This window comes from Bactrocera latifrons, unplaced genomic scaffold, assembly GCF_001853355.1.
Source record: "Bactrocera latifrons isolate USDA-ARS-PBARC rearing strain unplaced genomic scaffold, ASM185335v1 scaffold_59, whole genome shotgun sequence".
Lineage (NCBI taxonomy): Eukaryota > Metazoa > Arthropoda > Insecta > Diptera > Tephritidae > Bactrocera > Bactrocera latifrons.
The window spans coordinates 1,051,400-1,076,657 of NW_017537256.1; the positions used below are offsets into that span (position 1 = coordinate 1,051,400).

The following is a 25,258-nucleotide window of genomic DNA, read 5'->3' on the forward strand; positions in this document are numbered from 1 at the left end:
ATAAATTATAAGGATGACGAAAAAAGTTGAAATCAATGGAGGTTGTAAATTGAGTAACACTTGAGATATTTTGATAAAACTTACTTGTCAAAAAATACGGTTCGCCATTTTTCGATGACCCGGTGCAGCATTTCGAGTGAAACATCGATTATAGGGCGCTGAATATTGTCTTCCGAGTACCCCAAGCGTTGCTGGTTGTTTGGCGTTAACCTTTGATTCGACATACCCCTAGAGAAAATTATCTGTAAGCCTTAAATTGCATGATCTTGGCGGCCATTTGACTAGGCCATTTCCCATGATTAGACATGAAACATGAACCGGCGCGTCTCGTTGTAAATAAAGATCGTCCGCAACAAATTCAACAAACTCCAAGGGAAAAAATGTCATGTTATAATAAGAAATAAGGCAAGATGATGCCGCCATTCTACAATTCGAACCAAACGATCAATTTTTGGGAACGCAATTGCATTTCCCATAAGGATTTGACTCTCCCCAATGATGACAATTTTGTTTGTTGATGAAGCCATTAAACCCAAATCACTTAAGCCTAGTCTATGACGACCTCTTACAGTAGCCACCGGAATCACGTTCTCTTATAAGCTTTAACAATTTCCAATTGTTGTACCAAAGTGAAAAGTGGCATGATGAAATGGCAAACTTTACTGAACACACAGACGAAATTGGACACAAATCCGTAAATAAACATGGCCGCCACGAGCTGTAAAAATCATGCCAAAGGGGATAATGTGAGTTTTAATATGACTTTATGGTTTCGAAACAAAATTAGTTAAAATTTATATAAAAGCAATTTTTTTAAAATAAACTTGTCATATTTTTAACTTATCTTAAACTCGTTTTCAACTGTTATTTCACCTGTACTCACTTGAATAACTTCTCAAGAAATCAGCAGCTATGTATTTGCCTAGGAAAGGATGTTTGTCAAAAGAAAAATCTACTAATAGTCCCATTTTTTATATTTATTAAAGGTTTCCACAGAAATTCCTGAAAAGTTAGAAAAAATCGAAAATCAGCTTAAGTTGAATACATGTTTCAGGAAAGTTCTGGAAAGCTGAAAAAACACCAAAAATCAATTACGCTAATGAATTTTACTAATGAATCTTGTATTTCTCTGATAATATCATCTCGAAGTTTAGGTACATGAGTTTTTCTAAAAAACTATAATTATTGCTTAATAACAATGAGACGGCTAAAAACCAGTTTTTTTTTTTTTTTTTTTTTTTTTTTTTTGTTGCATCGACCTTATAATAAAATAAATTTTTAATGTGGTTAATAGCACAAATAGAAACTATTTGGCATTTCTTCCATTAGAAAAATTTAATCGTTCCCGGAAATATTTTCGTCTGTATGTACGTGTTTATAAGTACATGATTTGCATGTTATTTACGTTGAACAATGCCAGCGGGTAAGAAGATTGTACAAAGCAAAACATCATTATTATGATTTGTACGCCGGGAATTCCCTTTCGCAATTGCGAGGCGCGCACGTAGTACTTAGCCGATACTTACAAGGTACATGTGTCTATTAAATGGTTATTTATTTCTTGGTGCCACGCAGAGAAAATGATGCCTTGCACAGTAAAAATAATTTACTAAATTAAACTTATTATTATTTTTCTATATTTTAGTATTTATTAAATTTAAATTATTGTCACTTTTCTAAAATATTGGCTTGTCGAAAATTCTTTTCGTATTTCTAATCAAACTTCAACTTACTTTTTTTATATTTAAAATATTAAATAAATAAACAAATATGTACCATTATGGTCCAATACTTTTTTCCATTTTTCCGCTAGAGACATTATTCCATCAGTGTAAATCGAAATTCCGAAATTTCCTGAACGGAAGCGAGCCAACCATTGTTAAGCTACATGAACTGATACAGCATCGTCTACGTAAACTTCACAAATTTCATTGGTTGCATTCCAATATTTATGCAAAAATATGAAAATATAGCGAATTTCTTGATTACTTTTACTCATTTTTGATCTGCAACTTTTTTCCAACTTCCCCGAATTTAATTGGTTAAGTTTTGCTTAAAATCTCTCCTTTCCAACACTATGTGATATGACACAATGTGATTGGTTGCATTGGGGATATACGACTGCAACGACAAAATACGAAAGACTTTTTCGACTACCTAATATTTTTAATTAATTGTTAATTAAATTTCAGAAACTTTTTCTTAATGTGATAAGCATTGTTTAAATTAAGATAAATTTACTATAACCACAATATTGTTGATCACAATGAATCGTTTTGTAAGTATTTCTTTTCGCTTTTCGAAAAATAAATACCAAGATAAAACAAAATTTGAGCAAAACTATCATCTTTGCGGCGTTGTTGAAATTTCCTACAAGGCATTTATTTATTTATGCGTATGTGTGTATATTAGCATCAGCTGTTTTCTCGCTGTGCGCCAAGCCTTTCTCACAACAAATAAAAACGTAAAAACCGGCTAAATTGAATTATAGCTCAGAGCTTGGTTGCTATTGTGTTTACTTGTGTACTTACACACATACATATGTTACGTATATAATTTTTGGTTTTTAATCTGAGGATCGCTATGACTTGTCTGGACGGTGTCAAACTTTTTTTCAAGCATTATATTATTTTATTATTTATATGCTCAAAAACTCAATCACTTAATGCTAAGACTTTCAGCTGATCAAGTTCAAGCGCAATCAAACAATGAGACTATTTCCAGTTGCTTATTAAAAACTGATTAATAACCTAGTGTATAATGATATTATGTTAATTTTTATTTGTATTCCACTTTTTATACCCGCATTAGAGTATTTTAAATTTGTCACAAGACCCTATAAAATATACTTATAGTTTATAAATGATCAGATTGACTAACCGAGTCGACTTAGCCATGTCCCTCAGTTTTTCAGATATCGATATGAAGTTTTACACCCGTCCTCTTCTCACTAAGATGCTGATCATTACAATTTCCAAGGGTTATTGTCTAAGGCAGTGATACTATATCCAAAAAAATACTTGAAATCGGATTGCTATATTCAAGATGTTATATAAATAGATCAGTCAAACGGTATTATTGCTTCATCGCAGAAAAAGTTAACGGGATTTGCTGTTTTGGTATACTATTTGACGCCATTTTCAGTGTTTACAGACACTGAACCGCGATTATGAACTAAAATCAATATTGCGATCGAACATATGGTATGTGAGACAAGAAGAAAATGTGCTGGGTACAGGTACTATCAACACTCACACACCCTAATACACATACATACGTGTGAAATGAGATAGTATAACTTAATTATTTATTTAGAAACTTGCGTTCTATTTGTTCTATTTTGGCATATTTTATTAAACGAGCCGGCATAATATACAACAAACAATACGATTCGTGACTAATGCTGGAAAAAAAACTCATGTGCAGAGGTTATCAGATGCTAGTTCTGACCTCTTGACTTAATACTGAGCAAATTAAGAGGAATTTTAAATAAGCTTTTACTTGTATGAAATCTAAACAGCTGCAAGGCAGTGCACACACTCGTATAAATTCTATATGTGAGTTGGTACGTATATGTACCATACAATCTTTTAGGCGTCGAAACTTGTTTGAATTGATTGTTCATTTCGGTGTGGCATGTTTGTATACTTATTGTGGATCACTAATGAAAAAAAAAAAAGTTGAAATATTTATCTGCAATCAACTAATGTGGAAAGTATATTAAAAAGATAAGTTATAATCTAAGTAAATTTGTAACGGAAAATATTATGAAAGCAAGAAAAGGTTAATTTCAGTTGCATCGAGGCTATTATAACCTACACAAATGCAAATATTACTTACAAGAGCTTTAATCGGTCAGTTGCTATGGCAGCTCCTATAGCATTAGTGGCACGATCCGAACACTTTCTGCAGAGACTTCAACATTGCCTTAGACAATAACCCGTACAAAATTTCTTTCAATCTATAACGATCCAATATCGGACGTTCCTACAAATGAGCGGCTTCTGGGAAAGAAAACGACCTGTGAAAAATTTTAGATCGATATCTCAAAAATTGAGGGAATACTTCGCGTATATATGGGCAGATAGACATGGCTAAACCGACTCAGCTCGAAATCTTGATAATTTAAATATTTGGTAGTCGAAAAAGCTTTTTCGTATTTCGAATCAAACTTCAACATATTTGTTTTTTTTATTTATATATACTAATAAATAAATAAACAAATATGCACCACTTTGGCCGACCACTTTTTGCCATTTTTCTGCTAGAGACATTATTCCGTCAGTGTAAAACTTTCCTCAGTATATGTAAATCGAAATTTCCTGAACTGAAGCGAGCGAACCATTGTTGTGCTACACGAATTGATGCAGCATCGTCTACGTAAATTTCACAAACAATAAACAGCTGTAACTTTTTTTCAACTTCTCCGAATTTAGCTTTTTGTTGGTTAAATGAAGCTTAAAGCCCTCACCTTTCCAACACTTTACTGCATAACACAGTATGATTGGTAGCACTGGAGATATACGACTGCAACGACATCTATTGACAAAATACGAAAATACTTTTTCGACTACCCAATACATACCTTATAGAACAATTAAAAACCAAAAATTAATTAAATATGTAATTTTTTTGCTTTTTGTTCTTATTTTTTTACTGGAAAAATAGCATGTATTTGAAGCGCCTGACCTAATATGTATATATATGTATATATATGTATATGTACCTACCTACTATTTCAAATGAATATTAAACAAAATTTTCTATGTAATTAATTTGTTGATAATTACAAAAAAATGCATAAATTAACGCAGCAAAAACGAGATGCACGATTGTATTTGAAACAGTTCAATGACCTTAATATTAGAAGTAATCAACAGGTTCGAGAACAAGGCTGGCTCGCAGTCAAAATAAGTTAGACAACACACAAACACATTAAAAGCCATTATATCAGCAATAATTTGAAAAAAAAAAACTGTATCCATTTTTCATTACACAGACATTATTCAGTAATCGGACCTGGAACGATCCGCTCCAAATTTAAATACAATGTAGCCGTTTCAGTGCACAAGGCTGAAGGACCAACCAAAATAGATGTTAGCATTATGGGTCCCTCGTATAATGAGACCAAAACCGTAGAGCTGCAGCCGATGTCCACAGAAAATGTTGAATTTGATGTGCCACAACTGCAGGATGGTGCTTATAGTCTGGTAGCGAAAGGCGTGTCCGGGCTCATCTTCGAGAATTCAACAAAGCTTAATTATGCCGACTACAAGCCAGCCACGTTCATACAAACAGATAAGGCCACCTATAAACCAGGCGACTTAGTGCAGTTTCGTGTACTATTTTTGGATGCCAATACGCGTCCAGCAAAAATTGAGCAGCCCATCTCTATACTGATTAATGTACGTATTCTGAGAAAATAAACTGAAAGTAAACACTTTTAATAACGTCAAATTTAAATTTTATATAGGATGGCGCACGGAATCGTATCAAACAATTGCAGGACGTTAAGTTGATTAAAGGTGTTTACACCGGTGAATTTCAACTGTCCGAACAACCTGTGCTCGGCGATTGGAATATCGAGGTCGTTATTGAGGGTCAATCACCGGTATCCAAGTCCTTTGAGGTGGCCAAATATGTATTGCCAAAATTTGAAGTGTCTATTGAAACCGCCAAGGATGTAGCCATACCGGATGGCATCATTAAGGTGACCGTGCGTTCAAAGTACACCTACGGTAAATCTGTTGAAGGCACAGCAACGGTATCCATTAAACCCCTATATCATCATTATGGCATGAATATTCAACCAGAAGCAACCAAAATGGTTTATGTCGACGGCAAAGGACATGTTGAATTTGATTTAAGTAAGGACTTAAGTATCGGTGGTGAGCGCACATATGTGCCGCCATTGAAAGTATTGGCTACGATGAAGGAGAAACTCACTGGCAATACACAAAATGCCACAGCTACTATTAACTTGCATTCCGAGCGCTATCGCATCGAAGGTGTTAACGTGCCGACCAATTATCAACCTGGCAAACCGACCAAAATTACCGTTGTTGTGAAGAATGTGGATGGCTCGCCGGTGTCTGATACAAAGAATAAAGCAAAATTGACTGTGCATCCACCACGTGATTATATGTTCAGAGATTACCTGTCTAAATATGAAGCTACTACTCCAAAGGAAGCAGATAAAATTATGGAATTTGAGTCAAATCTTGACGAACACGGCATGGCTACATTTGAGTTTACTTTGGCCGAAACAGATCGTTATTATACCGTAAAATGTGAATTCTTAGATACAACAACATATCTTAGCTCAATATCTAAATTTATACCAACACTCGATACACCGGAGTTGCTGAAATTGTCGGTGAACACAAAGAAGTAAGTTCACAAATGATTTCGAAAATATAATTGAGACACAGAGTACCTATAAATAAAACACTTATAATTATATACATACACATTCGATAATTTATATGCAGACCTCGTCTGGGCAAGCCAGTTGTGGTGGAGGTAACATCGAGTGAAAAAATCCCATACTTTGTGTACACCATTGTTGCACGCGGCAATATCTGGAAGAGTGAATATGTCGATGTGCCGGAGGGGCGACAATCGCAGACCATCAAATTTATACCCACCTTCGAAATGATACCGAAAGCCAGCTTATACGTACATTATGTCTACGACAATAACTTGCGTTTCGAAGAAAAGGCGATACAGTTTGAAAAACAATTCGAAAATACCGTAAGTTCTGAAATTTAAAAAAATAAAATAAAATCAAGTATACGCTTACTACTTTTTACTAATATTTTTTTTTTTTGTATAGATCGACATTAGCGCCCAACCGCAAGCGAAACCTGGCGAGCAGGTACAGCTTCATATAACAACAGATCCTGATTCATTTGTCGGTTTGCTCGGTGTTGATCAGAGCGTGCTATTACTCAAATCGGGCAATGACATAACCCAGGAACAGATATTCAACACTTTAGGCGACTATGATGCTAGCACACCATGGATGCGAGGCTATGGACGCTATCCCGGACAGGAATCCGGTGTGGTAACAATGACAAATGCCAATTATCCCTACAATGATGGTAAGTACAAAGTTAAATTAGTATTCCATGAAACATTTTTTTAACATTGCTTTGTAAGAAATCCTATAATATTACCTTAACAATGTTGAGCGCCTAAACATATGTATCTATGTTAATCCAAGAGTTATACCCATCACCACTGGCACTTGCTGATAGCGTGCTAAACGATGAGTATTTTGAAGTTGCTCTCAACGATGAGCCCATGCATCGAGATATTACAGATCGGACAATTGATCCTTCGGCTTATGGCGCATTGCCGATACGAAAAATGTTTTTAGAAAGCTGGATTTGGACACTACTTAATAGGTTCGTTTCAGTGTATTGCTGCAGCAAGGAAAAACGTACACACTAAAGCAACTCTTATGCCTAACAGTGGTGACTAAAAATAATATTTGTAGAGATTTCGATCGTTGCCTATGGTTCAACGGTTCTACGGTTGTAAATATTTAGCATGTGCGGTTCAGTTTAGATAATTTAAGAAAATAACGCTGCCTAGAAATGAAGTAGTTATGGCTTAAAATGTTCAAAACAATTGGAAACTAATTGAGTACATTAATAATCGCGGTGAAGGACACTAAATACTAAGCTAAATAAATCTGAGTGGTACAAAAGGCCACGCCTATATTACTCACTCACACAAACTGTACCTACCTACGTTAAAACTATACTTGGATTGTTGATTTTTATTTTTTTTTTTTTTAATTTTGTTATTAGCTATATAGTATTCACTTTTTTTCTAGAACCTTTATATATGCTTGAAGCAGATTTCGAATTAGACTCACACATTCTATTTGACTCAGAAGATGAAACAGACTCCATAGATCGTTTCGACGCTAATAGTGTGTCGACGCAAACATCCGAGACCACACCCATAGTACGTAAACATTTCAATGAAGTGTGGATTTGGCATAAAAGTGACTCTACGAGTGGCATTGAAGGGTTGGTTAAAGAAAGATTACTTCGTGTGTACATTTAAAGGAATCGTATGCATACGGAGCACTCCAAAAAAAATACAACCATTGCAAAGCTAAACATAAAAAAATAACAAAAACATTAAAAAATCAACAACCAATAACAAAACAAAAAAGAGCACAAAGCACTTTTTGGTAGGTCTTACGAGTATAACAGCAGCCGGTTTTCTCAGGAACACACGTTCCACCTTCATTAGAAATTTGACTTACACATAACTGTTTTCCAACTTTTTTCAGTTGTTGTAAGTGATGCCCAATTTTTTTATTTCTTATTTTTTTTTTTTTTTTTTTTTTTTTTTTTTTTTTTTTTTTTTTTTTTTTTTTTTTTTTTTTTTTTTTGGTTTTTTGAAACAACGAAATAATTGAACGTTTATAGTTTGGAATATATATATAATATAATCGCGATGACGTAAATATGCCTTCAGCTACTTATGGATAGATTGCGAAAGCAATTATATCAATGCATAACCCCGTTTAACAGTTATCATCGACTTAAACTAGTCTGCATTTGATCAATTACAGCTCCGTGTGTATACAAATCCTGTAAATTACTCAAACTTCTCGTTGTACTATATTATTTTAAGTATATATGCGATCGCCTGCTTACTGAACAATTCTCTTAACAATTGAATGTTGCTTGTTGTGGAACGGTTTTGTTGAATATGCAAATCAGCATGTGCAATTATAGTAGTATCTTTTTGCATATCTATTTATAGGTGTACCCCGTTATTATTTCTTGAGAGCACGTACGGATGATATGCGAACGGGTTTGGTGAATATACCCCATCCATCATTTTATGTACAAAGTTCGTTTAATTCGCCGAGATTTTCACCAAGTTTACCACGTCCTACGAAAATTCGTAAGGACTTTACTGAAGCTTGGATTTACGATAGTTTTTCAACTGGTGATGGTGAAATGTTAGTTGCAAATTAGAGTGTAGATACTTTTATGCACACAAACATACATAAGTCCATAACCCCGTGTTCATGATTTCTTACAAATATGTACATACTATATATATGTAGGCAATTGCCAAAAGCACATCCACATCAGACCTAAATGTCTGTAACAACGCAGTCGTCAAACATATTATATGTTATATGCTAAGATTTTTGCGTTTCAATACTCAATCAACATCACCTAACTTGCTAATATAGCCGAGTGCGATTGTTGAACAGTGAGTTCCGAAAATAACGTTTCTCCTTTGACAAGCCAAGAAAAGACTTTCGACTTTAGATTGGCCAATCCAATAGAGAATGTTTGGGCTTTAATGAAAGCCAAAATATCAAGGAAACATTTAACGTCGGCAAAATATTCCATTCTTGTGGAATATGCCTAAAAACTAGAGGCAAATTGCCATCAAAGTTGGAGATGATGGAAAGGAATATTGTCTGAAATTCTCTATCAACTTCAGTTTCAAACTCCCTATCTAATGCAAGGTTTTTCAAGCCGATGTACCTGCCTTTCAGGTGGCCTCCTTCGAGGTAGTGACAATCTATTTTGATAGCAGGGCGAGAATACGAGCTTAGAGTTCATTAATCGTGCGTTCAAAGCTAATTAAGAAATGTCTAACCTCGTTAAGTTGCTATTTTATAAGTCTAGTATGGCCTCAGCGAAATCGCAGGAAACTGTAAAGCTAATGAGCTCACAAGGAAGGGTACCCTAGCTCCGCTATCAGAGGAATGAGAACGGATCAGTGCTTTCCTCTCCTCGTGTTTTTACTACTGGCCTTTTAGTTCAAGATTGATCTTAAGAGATTTAGTTAGTGAGCTTTTTGTACTCAGTAAGGTTAGTCTCCCTCAGTGGTGGGGTTTCTCACAGGCCATTGCCTTATCGGCGTCCAGTCTGTAAGATAGACTCCTCACCGGACGCAAGCTACAGAAGCTGTTTGGAAGAAGACGAGGTGGAATAAACTCAACACTTGAGAGTTCACACGTTTAGATGTCCCATTGAACGAACGGGAATAGAAATTAAATGCCTGTGCACACCTGATTGACTTTTAAGTTCCAATTATTTTTATGATATCACAAAGGTGCGTTTATAGTAGTCTAAGTACGATCTTTGGATTAGCTATCAAGCACAACCCTATGTAATGTGCCGTCAAAGATGTCAGGCTATAGGAGACAATCCGGGAGATTGGATTAAGTATTAAATAAACGTCAGCTATCGTATAGGTTAACTTACACTCTCACGCCAATCATTCAGCCCGTATCTAGCAGTTTCAGCTCCACTGCTTTGAACCACTCCCTAATTCTGTAAGCAAAGCGTGTTTATTGGAAAGCGAAGAATGGTTATACATATACCTCTGCCTCAGCTAGACGCCACCTGCCAGCATCGTCCAATCCTGTTATAAGAACTAGAACAGTTGACAAGCCTAGTCGGTGAAGGCAGCGACGACCATTGACCAGTCAGTAACTGCGTGGAGGATATAGCTATCACCGCCAACCAAATTTAACAGAACAATATATTTTATATTACAACATTTTTCCCAATGAACGCTGCCAGCATTTTTGTAAACGGAAACGTTATTTTTTGAACGCACTGTACACGAAATAATCTGCAAATGGTTAACCAAACATAAATTTATTAGGCGGATTAATTTAAATCACGAACTTTTGAAAAAAAAATACACAAAATAAATTTACATAATGATATATTTAAAGTATGTATTTATAATTTTATCAAAATGTAAAAAAAAAAATATTTGATTTCCTACAAAATAGTTTTTCTTTCCAATCATTTAGGTTGAAGAAACTCATTTCATTTTGTACATACATACATATTACGCATACTACTATTATATTACAATAGCACGTCAATTGACGACTCCCCGGTATACCATATTAAATCACATATTTTTGGCGAAATTCGTTTTTTTATTCAACATAAACTTTTTTCTCTTCGAAAATTCTTTCGAGATACGTGAACAGGAAGTACTCGCTGGAGATCAGTTCTGGAGAATACGGTGGATGCGAAAGCAATTCGAAGACCAATTCATAAATTTTTACCATTGTTTTCACTCACTTATTATTCGGTTTTATTAAGATTTAACATCCACAAACACTGCTTCGAATCATCACCTCGTCGGTAATATTTATTGGTCAAAAGTGACCTCGAACAGCAACCACTTTTCTTAGAACAAATACCCAAATATTTATTCACAATCCATCCAATATGTTTCTTTGAGATCTTTAGACTCTTAGATCTCTCAAATAACTTTACTGTATGGTCATCCAAAATCATTTTGTTGAGTTGTTTGATGTTTTCGTCGGTAAAAATTTTTTTTGGTCGTCCACTGCGTGCACCGTCTGCGTATCCATTTCACCCCATCTAAATTTAGCTTATCAATCCTTGATGGTTGATTATCCTGAGGCAGAGTCCGGAAACTCGTCATCAAACCAACTGTATTGATATAATTCTACTAAAACTAGTGATCCGACAGCTTTAATTTTAGTAGCCCTATCTATGCGCCTAAAGTTGGGGAGTTTTCAATTGATGCGTTAGTGACATCGTTTAGAGAAAATATACAGCCGTCACGACTATTACATTTTGCACATTTAACCACAACATTTTTTTTAACACTTATTGTTTATTGTTTTCCACTCTATCAACAATTATGCACCGTATTTTTAGAACACAATATATGTTTAAAAATTGTCTGCCAATTTCTCCTACGCTGAATGCAATAAATTGTTTTGTTGCAAGCTAATGTTGAAGACTTTTCTAGTTTTTCTTCATGAGAACATATGATTTTTTGTGAATTTATATCAAACAACAACAATGTGTCCTAATATCATTTGCACTGGATCTGTGATCTTCACTATATATCAACGTGTCAGAATTTCCAGTCAAAACCGCTAGCAGAATTCGATTACAATAGATTCGTTGAAATATGAGGCATCACGAGCCTAAATAATCTAAGGATAGTGCTTTGAAAATAATTAAAAAAATATACATATATTAAAAGAAACTGTAAAACATATTTAAAAACAAGACATCAAAAATTATTTTGTTCGCAGTTTATGCTTACTTTGATGCGTTTCAACAGCCAGTTTATGCTTTTGGTGCTATTGGAAGACCTTTCCCGCAAGCCAATTTATTCGCCGGCGGGTTTATGCCTGTAGCCCTCCCTGCAGCTCTCCCTGCATCACCGCAACCCTTATCTGGAGCAACTGCTATAACGCCAATCTTGAGAAAAAATTTTATCGAAAACTGGATATTCATGAATCAAGAAATGTAAATTTATTTGTTGATTGCTGAGTGCTTTAGAGCTGTTCGCTCTTCGCCTCATCGTTGTTACTCGTATATGCATGTAAAATGTTAGTGGTATAGCTTTGGCGGACTCTGATTTTAAATTTAGGATTTTCATTATTTACATATAGTTGACGTATACTCATATGTAGCTAAAACACGTATGGCTTTTTGGGAATATGTGCTCTCTCTAAATCACTTAAGCGGCGGTTCATTCATGTAAAACATTATCAAATTTCTTTTTTCCTTTGTTTTTTTGAAACAGTTACAATTTATTTTTAAGAGCTAATAGTAGATTACAGTACGATACTTTTAATAAATTTTCATGGAGATGTATTAAAAAATACGGCAATGGCAGAAATTCTTGTGGAGCTTCTCGGAAAAATTTAATATCACGGTGCTGGATTATCTCAAATAAAAAAAAGCCTATTTGTATATAATTGTTATGCCCGCTTTTTGGGAACTTTGAAGAAAAAACCGATATTTGCACAGAAATGAATAAAATTTCTTTGATAAAATGAAAATTATTAAAAAAAATTAAGAAAAAAGAAAGTACCTCGTGAGTTTTTTTCAGTCCTCCAGTCCTCGAAACACTTTTCATAAGCACTTTTATCTCTTTGACCGATTGAAAACAGAATCCACGGAGCGGCAAACTTGGTGTGGTCAAATCTGGTGAATACGGTGGTTGATCAATGGTATTCATTGCGTTTTTGGCTTTAATTCCGGTCACAATCGTGGCTCGATGCAATGGTGCATTATCATCGTGTAAAGTCCACGAATTGTTCTTCCACAATTCTGGTCGTTTTCGACGGAAGCTCTAACGCAAACGCCTCAATACGAACAAATATACCTCCTTATTGACCTTTGTTTCACCCGAACAAAATCATTAACCCATGCCTCATTGGCAGTAATAATGATTTCTATGAATGTGGGATGGGAATTCATACGATCACGTATGTCCAAAGAGATATGTTTACGGTGGTCTTTAAAAAAAAAAAAAAAACAGTTTTGTCGGGACGAGTCAAGCAAGAACGCGTTTCAGGACCCAAACTAGCTACCAAAATCATTCGAACGGACTCGCGATATACGTATACCGAGCTCCCTTGCCATCTCTCTAACATTTGCCTGATGACTTTCAAATACCACGTCTTTCACATTTTTAATATTTGAATCAGTTGAAAAGATCGAAGGTCCTCCAGAACGAGACGATCTCTCGACCGTCTTTGAAGGCTTTGTACCACCTGTAGCTTTGTGTTTTTGATAAAACTGAATCGCCATAAGCCATTTCCAATATTCGCAACGATTCCGCATACGAAATTGGTTAAAAATATAAAATTTGAGACAAATTCGTTGTTGGATATTTTTATCCACTTAAAATCGCAACGTCCTACTTAGATGTACCAACTAAAGCAGCTGCTGTAAACAACCTGATTGAAAGATCGCGGACATATTTGGCATCTTAATTAAGGACAGTACTACCAACTTATCAAAATACTTTTCTGTTTTCGAAATATCATACACTCGTGGAATGTAAGTACAATTTCCTGGTGCCTTTTTGTCACAATTAAATATACATAAAGAAATTCTTACAAGAAATCCTTTGTATTTGTGCAAGGTATTATGACTTCACTGCAATCGAAGTTAATGTTTTTCTTGTTTTATCTAAAAATAAACACTTTCCCCAGCATCAAGCAGCAAATCTCTATTATTGTAAAGCCCTCTCAGTATTTCTTATTAGCTTCAGAATATAAATACCTTGATTCAACGGACGAGGATCTGTTATGTGAAGCACTTCCACTACAAGCAATGGAGCTGGTAAAATGCGATAAAACTAGTGAGATTTCAACGCTCGTACGTTCTTATTTTGCCGAAATTTGGATCTTTAGTCAAAGAATTAGGTAATTAAATTTTTTTTTGGCCAGACATATGTGTTTTCCCTCTTTTTGTGCATTTGTAATGTATGTATTAGTTTACGATGTATAGTTTTACATGTATACCTAGTTAGATCTTGTTAGAACTTGATAATTAGTTTTTCATGTTTAATATTGCGTTATGAAAACTTGATTAGAATGATTAAAGCGTTCAGTGAGAGCAACTATGAAACCCGTTTTTTATTTCTTGGTATCCCTGTAGTTCCTCAAATAATATTAAGCAGAAAGTAAATTTTACAAACATATTCGTCATTAAAAGAATGGCATATATGAAATTGATAAACTGTTCACACTTACAGAGTATTATCCCATTCTCGCAAACCGGTTTTCTTTGGAACCACGCGTCATGTTTAGAATTGGGTCGGATTATCCTTCCCCCAGACGTATGTTCGCCGCTTCATCAGTTAGGCGACCATTTACAGCAGTACCTGTAGCACCAAAATTACGTAAAAATTTTTTGGAAGACTGGATATACGAAAACATTGAGTATATATAAATATATTAATTAAATTACACAAATTTAACGCATTGGAATGTAAACGACATACATACATATAACTGTTATATTAACTAACATGGGTACATCGATAACATAGCACATTGTGATTGTTTATGGATTTAAATATGAAAGTTAAATCATAGCTCTAGCGTGTTTTCTCGTTATTTTGGTCTCAATGTGTCTGGGGCGAGTAGTAGGCTTCTCATCTAAATGACAGATGCCACAGAAGATCGAATCTTTGAACAATGTGGTTTATATTTTATTGTCTTAATCACTTCACCTTCAATTAAAATACAGAGTTTGTTCAGAAAGTAATAGGACTGAGTCGATTAAAACAACTTTTTAAAAACTTACAAAATAGGTTCTTTCTGTGTCGATGCAGCGCAGCCACCGCGATTTCCAAGCATTGAAGGCGTCACGGAAGGCGTTCTCCGAAATAGCCTTGAAAGGCGCATGCTGTTTGGATCTCGCCTATCGTCTCAAAATGCTTGAGTTTCATAGATCCTTCCAGGCAAGGAAACAGAAAACATTCCGATGGGGCCACATCTGGGCGGCAGGGCGGCTACGGAAGCGTTGGGATGTCAGCCTTGGTTAGGTAGCTGTTCACAAGAAAAGCAGTGTGAGCCGGGGGATTTTGATGTGGTGCAGCTCCAATCGGCTGCGTTCTCTTGTCGAACCCGATTGAACCTTCGTGTGGGTCTTTTGAGGACTTCCACGTAAAACTTGGCTTTAACGGTTTGATCAGGATGAACAAATTCATGCTGGACGATGTCTATGATGTCAAAAAAGACAATGAACATCGTTTTCACTTAGGATTTGCTCATTCCTCTTTGTCTCGGGATAATGCTTAAATATTCATGACCTGTTGCTGATCATATCAAACGTCTCTGTCGCAGATTTACCGAGTCTAACACGTAATTTAATCGCGTACCTCTGCTCTACTCACAGAAATACGTCGCGCAAAAATGTTTGTCCTGACCCTCCAGATGTTCGGAGACAACTAACCAGACGTTCGTTCGTTAGCTAGGAATGCCCTCTACCGAATCCAGTCAGTACGCGCACGCGAAGTACGGTCACATCGGAAGAAAAACAGTCCTATTATTTTTCTGACAAACTCTGTATATGTATGTACATTTTAATGGATCTAACAGAGATTATATGTTATATTTAATGTCACCCATTATATTTGTTTCTTATTAAATATCAATTCAAAAGAGGCAGAACTTATTTACTGGACTATAAGCCCGATACCCGAAGAAGAGCTTATTTTTCACGATCTCGATCTCATTGTCGCAGCAGCTGCCTTGAGAGAAGATACCATAGACGATATAGAATACTTCGCAAAAAATTTACAAGCTCGACCGACTAAACCACCGATACGCACCTACGTAGAGCGCTCTTGGACGTGCTCAAATGTTGAATCACTATTCTATATCAAGTAACTTGATAAAAGAAAATGCACAACGCTTCAAGCCTGAATAAGCAGCTTTATTACCATACATGCTCTTACCATAATAATTCTTTGAGCTTTCTTCTTTCCACTTTTCTCAAATTAGTGTTCGTTCAAAAAAAATTTTTTTTAATATCTAAGAACAACACCATATGCAGTCTACGAACTCTTTTCAACACATTTTTGCTATCATGCGAACTGCTTCATTGCCTTGACTACAAAATTCTAAAACGCTTTGCATACTGTATAAAAAAAAAAATTAAGTCGTATTCACCTCTTCATCCCAGCTCTCAACATCATACTATATGTCATAAGGAGTGGTGTTGAGAAACGCTCCGGCTTAGACAACAATAGATCATACCTGGCGCTTAGATACAATGCAGTTCACCGCTATGGTACTACTCGGACTTTTCCTGAGCGAGTTATACCGTCAATACGTAGCAATTTTGCAGAAAATTGGATATTCAATATTGCTGTGTAATAAAATAATATATTCATATTGGTTGCTTAACGTTCAACAATGCGTTGTATTTATAACTAATGTGGATTTTAGTATACTTATGGTGTATATTTACTCACAGAAAACTATGGATGAAGTTATGAGTTTGACTTCAAAATTTTATTCGCAACATTTTATATGATTATAAAATTATTTAGCTGTTAATGGCCTATTTCTGAACTTTCTTCATTCTTCCCTATTTTTTTCTCAAAACTTTCAAAGTTTCCTCATCATAATTAAGTTTGAAAACATTAATGAATTTTCAATTACATAAAAAAAATCGAATCGTATGAATTATTTAAAAGAAGTTTGTCCCAATAATCGATAGGCACAATATTTCTGTGTCCTTTTTGAAACCGGTTCACATCTCCGAGAAAAATCGTGTCATTATTTATTTAATTTTTGGCTATAAAACTATTTCATTAATGAAGATAATACTTGCATGACTACTTAAGCTTAAGAATTAAATATGAACACGTTGTCTCCATGATGTATTTGTGTTATACAGTTCTGCATGTCTTCCGCCATAGAAAAAAAAAGACATCCTACAGCGAGCGGTTCCAGCGGTGGTAACGTGCCGATCAGTGGTGCCTCCAATCGTCGCAAACAGTCGACAACAGAAACATGGTTGACAATCAGCTCTACAACTGCTGCACCCGTAGCATCTGATATTGGCAGCGATAAGCAGTTTCAATACGAATTACGTGCGCGTGAAATTTTTTTTGAAAATTGGATATTTTACAAATTTTGCTTGGTGAAATCGTACGATTGTTTTTTTTTTTTTTTTTGTTGATAAATATTTCTGTTAAATGTAGTGGCGCAACAAACCGCTTTTGTGGATAATAATTTTCATTCCTAAGTGCTTAATTTATCGAAGAATGAATGTAGCTGTACTTGATTTATGCCTGTCAATTTAATTATCAACTTTAAGTTATGAATTTAATTGATTTTATGTTTTTTGTTTGGAGATATACATATAGCTTAGATATTAAAACTTACTCTTTACTTAATGAAAATGCTTCAGTTTTTAGAATATCCTTTATAGACCAAAATATGTACCAGGACTTTTGCAGAATCGTAGTTTACTTGTATATGGGATCCTCTTCCACCAAGTGGGATGACAAATAGAGTGATATGACAGTTATTAATATTTTATAAACACTTATACATTTTTAGTATCTAAATACCATTTTCCTCTGTTGCCCCATCTCTGAATTTTATTTATTACATAAATTCCTGTTTATAACTTTTTTATACTTTGCACTCTTCTCTAATATTAATCATGCAATAAATTTTTTTAGTTATTTACTATTCTCTCCCATTGCCACCGCCTGCACCTAGGGAATCTATTGCTGAATATTTACCCACAAATCCAGCGCTCCCTTACAGAACTACAACCACAGGTCCAATGGTTGCACACAGCGGTCAGGCAGTTCGTAAAGAATTTACAGAAACATGGATTTTCGTTAATAATGAAATGTAGGTTTTCGAAATGAAGATTCACTCCATGACTACTATAATACATAATCCATAGGTTGCCTTTTATATTTCGGGGTTAGATTAAAATAAAAAAAAACCAAATATGCATCAGCGAAAATCGCTCTATTGTTTTTCAAAATACTCTCCATTGAGATTTACATTATTTTTCATTCGTTTCCACCAGGGAAACTAATTTTGGACCACATTGCACATGCACAAATTCATCTTGATGTGATCTGCGACGTCTCTAGAATCTCTCAAACAATAGCAAACACTTATCCCTGAAAGAACTGCATAGATAAAAAATTGAATTAATTCAACGTTGCATACTTTCTGAGTTAATCCACATCGAAAGTTGTAAAAAACCGTTAATTTTGTTTGCTGAGATGAATATTTTAAGTTACTGTTAACAACACAGCTGTCTGAGTATATACAAGTATAACATCAAAAATGTAAAATTTTACGACGAAGTGCTGAATTGCCAGATTGCAACTAGAGCATTATAGCAGTCAGATCCCAAAATATAAAAGGCAACCCGTATTACCATTAAATATTATATGATGCACGGGCAATGGAGACGCACACCCAATATTGAGAGCAATTCGACAACTGTGGTAGCACTTTCCTAATGCATTTACCAAAATATAAAAAAAAAAAAACAGAAAAAGTAACCCCTTAGTCTTCAGATATTATTTTGAGTTAATTAAAACACATGCTCACGTTTCGAATTCCAATTAACCCCTGCATTAGGTGAAAACCTACTTCCGATACAAAAATATTACGACTTTTTAATCACTTTTAAGGGTTGAGTACATTCAAACTACTATAACATAAAGGTAATCTCTAAAGTATGAAGGTATAATTATTAGAATATATAGTACATACATTTGAAACATTTTCGGAGCACAATTCCATAATTTCAGAAACATATCGTCATCTAAAATCCAAAATAACGTAAGATCACTATTCAAAAGTTTACACCCGAAGAAAAAACGATATAATAGAGAAAAACAAATAGAAATCATTTATATTGAATTAAAATTTGGTTATTTACCATTTTAGGTGACGATACGAAGTTTCCACTTTAACTGCTTACTTCTGAGTCCGACTTACTGTTTAAGGATCATTTTGTAAAATATATTATATATCATTTTGTATATTATATTATATATATGTTATATCGTATACATGTACACACTTTTAACTGTAAATATGCTTTGAAAACTGTGCTCATATCCTCACTTAGACTTTGTACACCGTTTTTGTTACCGAGCTCATAGTGCATAGCTATGAATTTTTAATGGTTTCCCATGCTTATATCCAAAAATTATTATTTCCTATATTCACATATATTCACATATATTTAAAATTTATAATTTTTTACACACACACAAAATATAACCTAAATACACCTAGTTCTTGATATAACTAATAACACTGCATGCACGCATATATGAAAAAACTTTTGTAGCAATTTCCGTTCAACTTTAAATCACGCTTGTCGCTTTCGCTTGTTGCCTGATATGTGTTATTATCTCACATACCAAATTGTGTCACTAATAATAACGTATACCTATTTATATTCCTCTTCTTCAACGCTTCAACTACAGTACGGATGGCGGCAATTTTACTTTGAGCAAAAAGATACCCGACACCATCACTTCATGGGTTGTTACTGGCTTCTCCATGAATCCCAATACTGGCATAGCGCTTACAGCCAATCCCACAAAAATACAAGTCTTCCAGCCCTTCTTTGTTTCAACTAATCTACCCTACTCGGTTAAGCGCGGTAAGTTAAGGCGCACACCACTTAAAGTACTTCTACAAGCTTCTAAATTTTCTCCTCACTTTTGTTTCGTTACCTTAGGCGAAGTTATTGCCATACCCGTTATAATCTTCAATTATATGGACAAAGCTTTGGATGCGGAGGTCGTAATGGAGAATACGGATAATGAGTATGACTTTACCGAAGCCACCAATGAGATTGAAGACAAGCCCTTAGATGTGGTGCAACGCGTTAAACGTGTATCGGTTCCGTCAAATACTGGTCGCAGCATTTCCTTTATGATACGTCCCAAAAAGATTGGACAGATCACATTGAAAATCACCGCAACTACACCACTGGCCGGTGATGCTATACACCAAATGCTCAAAGTGGAACCGGAGGGTGTGACACAATACGAAAATCGTGCCGTCTTCATAAATCTGAAGGATAAAAATGTGCACAATGAGAAATTAAATGTAGATGTACCAGCCGAAGCTATACCGGACTCGGAATACATAGAATTTTCAGTGGTGGGCGATTTGCTCGGCCCTACGTTGAAGAACCTGGATAAACTGGTGCGCATGCCTTATGGCTGTGGCGAACAAAATATGGTGAATTTCGTGCCGAATATATTAGTCTTGCATTATTTAAATGCGATCTCCAAAAGTATGCCTGCAGTTACGGAAAAGGCAAAGAAATTCCTCGAAATTGGTTATCAACGTGAATTAACTTATAAACACGATGATGGTTCGTACAGCGCTTTTGGCAAATCTGATAAGTCAGGCAGCACTTGGCTGACAGCATATGTGATGCGTTCGTTCCATCAAGCAGCAAAATACACCGATATTGATCCTAAAGTTATTGTAGAGGGTTTGGACTTTTTAGCGTCGAAGCAATCACCAAATGGTAGTTTCCCCGAATATGGAAAACTCTTCGATTCGGCACATCAAAATGAGTTGGGCCTGACAGCATTTGTTTTGTTGGCATTTCTGGAAAATGTGGTAAGTAAAATATAGCATGGAAGAGCTATGGAGCTTATTAGGTGAAGAAAGTAGTGGCGATTTCACGTAAATTTAGCTTCCATAAAGCTTTTTTAAGCTAAGCTAGGCTTGGTTTCAAACTAGCAATAAGCTCAGATAATAAAAACCTTGCGGCTTTAAAATCACAACAGTTTCCTAGGGTTTCGTCACAGATAGTGAAGCTCTTAGTGGATCTCACAACCTATTTCACCATAAACCTGCAGTCGATTTCACGACATATATCACTATAACTATAACTCTGAAGCAGATGAACTATCCAGAGCAGACACCATCCTACAATTAGACCACGGAGAAGAGAAACTTATATGCCCCTGGGTACTTCTAGATATTTAATCGACATGTTGAAAATATAGCGAAGGCTTGGTGGAAGTAATACCTAACTTATTTAATAAGTAAGAATTTAATATGGACCCCACATGTCAATTATTAAAATTCCAAAGGAATGCCATAAGAACTCTAGTAGGAGTACCAATAGTTTACTGCCTAATCGGTAGGCGTGTCAGAAGACTAAGAACGCCATAAAATACCTACAGGAAATGTGAATGTAAGGCTTTGTAAAGGAAATGAGTAGCAATCTTCGGTTGAGGGTTTCTTGCCTACATTTTGGAGGTTGCTAGATAATGCTTTTCGAAGTCATGGACTTCGGGCTGATTTAGAGAGGAGACAATAGATAAAGAGGTTTGCAAAGGAGCAACCTATAGAATATATTCTAGATAGAAAAATAATTGAGGAATGCCCTGCGACATTAGGTCTATTGTGTATATGCAAAGCTCTATATAGGAAATGAAGCGCAACCTTTGTTCGAGGGTTTCTTGACTATTTTTCGGTGGTTGCTAGTGATGAACTTCAGCAACGGCACTGGATGGTTCAGGGAGGAGACAATAGAGTGAGGCAATGTTATTCCTAAGTTCTTCTAAAGGCCGTCGTCAGACAGCCACTCTATCTACCCATCAAAGATAAAAGCATCTTCGATCAAAAATTTCTATGCCACTGCCGAGCTTTAATTATCACTACAAACGTTGTCCAATACTTTCATAAATCTTTTTCATTTCAAACTTATACAGGAGCACGTAGAAAAGTACAAACCGCAGGTCGATAATGGTATGAAATACCTAATGGATAACGTGGATAAAACAGACGATCAATACTCGCTCGCAATTGCTGCATTGGCACTGCAAATTGCCAAAAATCCCGCAGCCGACAAGGTGCTAACCAAACTACAAGGTCTTGCCAAGCAGAAAAGCGATCGCAAGTGGTGGTCCAAGGTAGATGCACCCACTGAGGGTAGCAGCGCCATCTGGCGTTGGCAGCCAAATAGTAATGACGTAGAGATCACATCGTACATACTGCTTGCCGTACTAGATAAAGAGGGCGCCGAAAATGCTTTGCCCATTGTCAAATGGCTGATCTCACAACGCAACAGTAACGGTGGTTTTGCTTCCACACAAGACACCGTGGTCGGGCTGCAAGCACTCATAAGCTTTGCAGAGAAAACTGGAGCCGGCAGTGGTACGATGGACATTGAGTTTATTTCAAGCGGCGGTGAGGAAAATAAAGGTACCATTGCGGTTAACGCAGAAAATTCCTTGGTGCTGCAAACACAAGTGGTAAGTAAATTGAAGCGCGACTATGACTTTTAAAATAAACTAACCTAAATAATATTATGATCTCTTCTGTGCAAAGCTACCGAAGACAACACGCCAGGTTGATTTTACCGCCAAGGGTAATGGCTCATCTATGGTGCAACTATCATATCGTTATAACTTGGCTGAAAAGGATAAAACACCAAGCTTCCAGGTGACAACAAATGTCAAGGAAGACCAAAACTTATTAATTATGGATGTATGCGCCGAATACATACCTGCGGATGCAGCCGATCAAGAGAAGGAATCCAATATGGCTGTAATGGAGATAGCACTACCCTCCGGCTACACTGCGGAAACTGACGCTTTCAATGCTATTGAAGCGGTGGACCGCGTTAAACGTACTGAAACGAAAAATTCCGATTCGATGGTAATTGTCTATTTCGATGGTTTAAAACCGGCCGATAATAAGTGTGTGCCCGTTAGAGCTGTCAAAACACATGCGGTGGCCAAACAAAAGCCCGCAGCGGTCAGCATCTATGACTACTACCAAACAAATCGTCGTGCCACCGAATATTACCAGGTTAACTCATCACTATGTGATATATGTGAGGGCGAAGATTGTGGTACATCGTGTCAAAAATTAAAGGAAAACAATAATTAATATACATACATTACCTTACTTCAAGCGATTCATTCTGAAAGCAGCGAAATTGTAATGTAAATTAATATCAGTGATCAATTTTTATATCGGAATCATATACTCGTACTTATATTTGTGATAAGAGTTCATTTCCATGTGCGTATGTATGTATATATATATTTTTAAATGAAATAATTATCAAAATTAAGTGGCTAACTAAATTTGTTAGAATATCAAATGTATACATTTACCCAAAATAAAATTGAAAAATATGTTAATTTAAAGGCTGCATTTTCTTTAATATAAAGTGGTATTCTAGTCTAGAGATACATTTTTTTCTTTGTATTTTCGAAGCTTAACTATTCGAGAATATGTCGATAAGAGGATTTTCCAAAATTAAAATTATTTTCGGGCATATAAATATTTTTCAAACCCGGTATCCACAACTGGTTTGGCCGGAACTGAAATTTTTTCAAAACGATACCTACGAAATTCCGAGTTCCCAAGAAACTCTTCTTTACAGACTTGTTTATGTCTGAAACTATCTTTATCCCTAAATTTTTCCGTAGATCTATGCAAAGCTAGTTTATTCTAAATTGGAACTTTCTTTTTGGTTTAAAATTGCTATAAACGTTCGAATACCAGGTTGTTCAATAAGTTTTGTCGTTTGAAAACACAATTTTATGATTCAAAATAAACTTTTTCATTTAGTGTAATCTCCCTGAACATTAATACACTTACACCAACGATCCTGCAATCTGTGGATCGCATCCCTGAAGTGAGAATCCGCAAGGTCTGCAAAATATGCTTCAAGAGCGGTTATGACCTCTTCATTTGATGTAAAACGCTTGCCACTCATATATCTTTTGGCCAAATCTTGTGAATACTTACTCAACTGGAACTTTAATTCATTGATTTCAGCCATTGTCAAAATGATGTTGTGACACGGTGCATTGTCCTGATGAAAAAAGATTGTTTTCTTCTAAAAACCGGGTCTTTTTTGGTATTTTTTCCTTTAACTAGTCCAAAAGGTTGCAATAAAATTCAGAATTAATTGTTTCACCAGATTGTAAGTAATCCACAAACAAAATTCCTCTCGCATCCCAAAAAAAAAAAAAAAACGGATGCCATAACCTTCTTGGCCGATTTCCGGACACGAATTCAGGATCATGGTGGTAGACTCAAGTCTCATCCATATTGATAAAACGCTCAGAATGTTGCTGAGAAATATATACATATATTCGAATATGTTTTTGTTCCTTTGTTGCCGAATGCGGCACTCATTGCGCACACAAATATGGCTCACACTGCCAAATGAGATGTATGGAGTCTCTACTAAATCTCTCTTAGTCAATCGATGATCTTCCAAAACCATATCCTCTATTGTGGCTATGATTTCTAGTGTTGGTGCGCTTTTGGGACGTCCTTCACGTGAATCACCTTCAAGGCTTGAAACGACCGTTTAAACTCAGTATCAAACCAACTATCTACTGTTTTAATTGTAGGTGAACAACTTATACACTTTTAACATACGATCGTGAATTTCTTTTGGTGCTACACCTTCCCAAAATAAGAATTTAATCACACCACGATATTGAATTGTTTCCATTGTAAAATATACAGTGACATGACGACACTTAATGGCTTGTAAACAAAGAATAAATTGACAGATTGAAATGAAACTTTACATACGTCCATATGAAGAGTTTACCAACGAAACMAAAAAAAAAAAAATGGGCTAGAGCAACGTTCTCTCCTATCGAACGACAAAACTTTTTTAACAACCTGATATAGAGGGTATGGAACATGTCAATTTTTTAAAACCCATGCTTAATCCGCTGCTAATTTTTTATTTATATTTTTATTTTTTCCTGCATTTTTTACGACACCTTAAAAATTAGCTGAAATGCATGACATCAGATTGTATCAAATTGTCAGTTATCACCGCGCGATAACGGTCGCCATTGACGGTTACGGTCCCACCGGCATCATTTATGAAGGAATATGAACCGATGATTCCACTGACTCACTAATCACACCACA

At 35.6% G+C, this 25,258-nt stretch overlaps 1 protein-coding gene across 8 annotated transcripts in view; it reads left to right on the forward strand.

Annotated features, from left to right (window-relative positions):
* Positions 1 to 23,499, forward strand: part of LOC108974798 (CD109 antigen) — a 25,384-nt gene extending 1,885 nt beyond the window's left edge. For 2 of the 8 annotated variants that reach the window (XM_018942838.1, XM_018942839.1), the window contains exons 3-11: positions 5,000 to 5,405; positions 5,474 to 6,390; positions 6,492 to 6,753; positions 6,836 to 7,103; positions 12,095 to 12,311; positions 19,795 to 19,973; positions 20,052 to 20,950; positions 22,054 to 22,596; positions 22,673 to 23,499. In XM_018942838.1, coding sequence (XP_018798383.1) covers positions 5,000 to 5,405; positions 5,474 to 6,390; positions 6,492 to 6,753; positions 6,836 to 7,103; positions 12,095 to 12,311; positions 19,795 to 19,973; positions 20,052 to 20,950; positions 22,054 to 22,596; positions 22,673 to 23,236 — 4,255 coding nt within the window. In that variant the 3' untranslated portion in view covers positions 23,237 to 23,499. Of the gene's footprint in view, positions 1 to 4,999; positions 5,406 to 5,473; positions 6,391 to 6,491; positions 6,754 to 6,835; positions 7,104 to 7,225; positions 7,410 to 7,843; positions 8,043 to 8,790; positions 8,993 to 12,094; positions 12,312 to 14,064; positions 14,225 to 14,556; positions 14,744 to 18,006; positions 18,185 to 19,794; positions 19,974 to 20,051; positions 20,951 to 22,053; positions 22,597 to 22,672 lie in introns of all 8 variants that reach the window. The other 6 variants (XM_018942843.1, XM_018942841.1, XM_018942840.1 and 3 more) reach the window with 6 other exon arrangements.
* The last annotated feature ends 1,759 nt before the right edge of the window (positions 23,500 to 25,258 follow it).